At 36.4% G+C, this 3,555-nt stretch overlaps 1 protein-coding gene across 1 annotated transcript; it reads left to right on the top strand.

The window, feature by feature from the left end:
* Nucleotides 1–1,668: 1,668 nt before the first annotated feature.
* Nucleotides 1,669–2,607, top strand: TAS2R7 (taste 2 receptor member 7; the record flags this gene model as incomplete). The annotated part of the gene is made up of 1 exon (XM_080810144.1): nucleotides 1,669–2,607. One exon carries the CDS (start codon nucleotides 1,669–1,671, stop codon nucleotides 2,605–2,607), a length of 939 nt encoding a protein of 312 aa, XP_080666270.1.
* Between the last annotated feature and the right edge of the window lie 948 nt (nucleotides 2,608–3,555).

Below are 3,555 nucleotides of genomic sequence, written 5' to 3'. Positions count from 1 at the left end.
TTAGATAAACAACCAGATTTGGGGATGTTGGATCATGTGGTAGTTGTATTTTTAATCTTTCGAGGAACTTTCATCCTGTTTCCATAGTAGCTGCACCATAATTTATATGCTATACAACACAAGTATGCAGAAAATCTATACTTACCTGAAAAACAAAAAACAAAAAACAAAGACATATCCTAAAATTTATTTGAGTAAAGGTATTATCATAGTTACAGAGACCTTTTATTTACCAGGGTACTAAGGAGAAGAAAATGATATGCCTGGGTCAGGGATCCTTTCTAAGATCAGAGGAAAGCAGTCATCTGTGAACCTAGCTACATAATGAGACAGTTTGCTCAAAAATCAGGGCTGCATCTCAGGAATGAAGGTTTGTCCTTTAAGGAAGGATGGAAAGAAACCATGTTGCCAAAGAAAGTATCATCACCCCAGAATTATTCTATGGAAATTCTATATAGCAAAGTGTTTCTCAGCAACTCTAAATTAGAGAAGCTACTTCAAAATAGGAGTAGCTTGTAAGAATGAGGTAAACAATCATCTGTCTCTTCCCTTATAGTCTAGAAAGGCTAATGATCTAGATTCTCAGATGCAATTTGGCAAGGCGGAGGGTGTAGAGTAGATGAAAACACAGGATTTTAATCTCTTCTCTCATATATGCATGCTCTTGAGAACATTTTAAATGTAAAGGGAAAATATAAAGATAATACTCCATTAGGGCTCCTTCATCTTGTTATATAATACATTACAAACTAAATGACCATAAAATTGACTTGACTAAGAAGACAATGCATAATTTTAAAAGATCTTGTGCATGTAACTCTTCATCTGAACAACCAAGATAAATGAGCTAAAATATTTTTTAGACCCAGATAATCTATATTTAGTGTTAGTCTTTTAGATTCCTTGAAAATGTACAGTTCTCAATGTTAACCCAAACTTTGGATTTTTAGCAGTAATCAATATTATCATTTAGGAAAATGAAGATTCCTCTACAAATTTCAATTTTGGCCTGTTTTGTAATAACCAGAAAATCCTTGGAGTTTAGATTTGCCAGATAAAATACAGGACACCCAATTAAATTTGAATTTTAGTACTTCCTGGAAGTACTAATCTCATGCAATTTGGGACATACACTAAAAAAAAAAAAAATCATTTATTTTATTTTATTTTTTCAGTGAAAGATCATTCATTGTTTTTTTTGAAATTCAAGTTTAACTGGGTGTCCTATATTTTTATTTGCTAAATCTAGCAGCCCTATTGAGGTTACTAGTATGTGTCCCAGATTAATGAATCCAAAATTTGCAAAACATAACCTTGCAAAACACAGACAATGCAGGACCATGAAAAGGAATGGGTCTAATTTGCATCCTAAAATGTAGCTCAGCCTAAATTAACCATATGTGGAAAAGTAAGGCCTGCCGATCCCGGTTTTACATACAGGTGATACAAGCAGTGTCCAGGCCAGGGATTGCCAACCACATTTGCTTCTCAAGACTAATTAGGATTTAATGATGATAGCTACAGTCTTCATTTTTCACTCCAGTCTCCACCACAAGGCAGACTACAATAAGAGAGGCAAAGGAAATTAGAGCAAAATCGAGAAGTAGGTGTACCTATCAAACTACATCAGTTCAACTTGAAACCAATTGGTTATTTCTGTATTTTACCATGCCGGATAAAGTGGAAACTACCTTAATGCTCATAGCAGCTGGAGAGTTTTCAATGGGGATTTTAGGGAATGCATTCATTGGATTGGTAAACTGCATGGGCTGGATCAAGAATAGGAAGACCACCTCCATTGATTTAATCCTCACAAGTCTGGCTGGATCCAGAATTTGTCTATTATGTATAATACTATTAGATTGTTTCATATTGGTGCTGTATCCAGATGTGTATACTGCCGGTAAACAAATGAGAATCATTGACTTCTTCTGGACACTAACCAACCATTTAAGTGTCTGGTTTGCTACCTGCCTCAGCATTTTCTATTTCCTCAAGATTGCAAACTTTTACCATCCCCTTTTCCTCTGGATGAAGTGGAGAATTGACAGTGTGATTCCTAGGATCCTGCTGGGGTGCTTGGCCCTCTCTGTGTTTATTAGCCTTGTTGTGACTGAGAATTTCAATGATGATTTCAGGTGTTGTGTTAAGACAAAGAAGAAAGCAAACGTAACTGTGAGATGCAGAGTAAATAAAGCTCAGTATGCTTCCATCAAGATTTGTCTCAACCTGTTAACACTCCTCCCTTTTTCTGCATCCCTGATCTCATTTCTCCTCTTGATCCTCTCCCTCTGGAGACATAACAGGCAGATGAAGCTCAGTGCCACCGGGAGCCGAGACTTCAACATAGAAGCCCACGTGGGAGCCATGAAAGCTGTCATCTCCTTTCTCCTCCTTTTCATCGCCTACTGTTTGGCCTTTCTCGTAGCTACCTCTAGCTATTTTATGCCAGAGACTGAATTAGCAGTGATCATTGGTGAGTTAATAGCTCTAATCTATCCTTCAAGCCATTCATTTATCCTAATTCTGGGGAGCAATAAACTAAGACAGGCATCACTAACAGTGCTACGGAAAGTAAAGTATATTCTAAACAGAAGAAATTTCTAACACCATGAACAGATCTGAAGGCCAACTATCATTTACTAGGACAAAGGAAGACATGATGTTTCTTAGTTGTCTTTGGTTCTTGCATTAATGTTGGTTTCATATGGTTAATTATGCTTAAATGTATTTAGTATATCTATAATTGTAACTTAGGAAATGTCATGTAGAGCTGATTTTGCCTCTTTCTCTTAGTCTCTTTCTTCTCTCTCTCTCTCCCTCTGTTCGGAGCTTTTTCTTTAAACATGTTTTGGAACATATAAAAGTTAATATCTTAATATTAACTGTCAGAGGAGAGAATATTTTCATAGTTAGTTCTAAATCATTTCTCTAGATGCAAAACTGTACAACTAATTCAGAAAAACTGTAATAGTATCTAGTTGTTATTTGCATTCCTATGAAAAGCAGCTCACTCATCCCCATGGTCCTAGTTAGGTTTTCTCCACAGATCATCCAACTAGACTCCACCTTTGAAAAAAGTTAAATATGGTGACAGTTCCTTTTTTTTTTTAAGATTTTATTTATTCATTTGACAGACAGAGATCACAAGTAGGCAGAGAGGCAGGCAGAGAGAGGGGGAGGAAGCAGGCTCTCCACCGAGCAGAGAGCCCGATGTGGGGCTCGATCCCAGGACCCTGGGATCATGACCTGAGCTGAAGGCAGAGGCTTTAACTCACTGAGCCACCCAGGCGCCCCTATGGTGACAGTTCTTAATCAAATGTTATGCAATTCTGTGAATGTGGCAGAAAATAATACTGATTATAATCATGGTTTAAATATGTATTGTAATTAAAGTAAATATTGTCATAAGGTCAAAAATTATTTTGGGACAATAGATCAATGAAAGAAAAATACTCTGTAAGTGTGAGAGAAGGAGAGTTTATATAGAAAATTTCTATAAAACAAAGTTGGCTAAAGAAGGAACTTATTGATTGCTTATTGAAGTACATTTCT

The sequence above is a fragment of the Martes martes genome, assembly GCF_963455335.1.
Source record: "Martes martes genome assembly, chromosome: 8".
NCBI classification, from domain to species: domain Eukaryota; kingdom Metazoa; phylum Chordata; class Mammalia; order Carnivora; family Mustelidae; genus Martes; species Martes martes.
The sequence above is the reverse complement of the archived record's forward strand: the minus strand, read 5'-3'. Positions and strand labels throughout refer to the sequence as shown.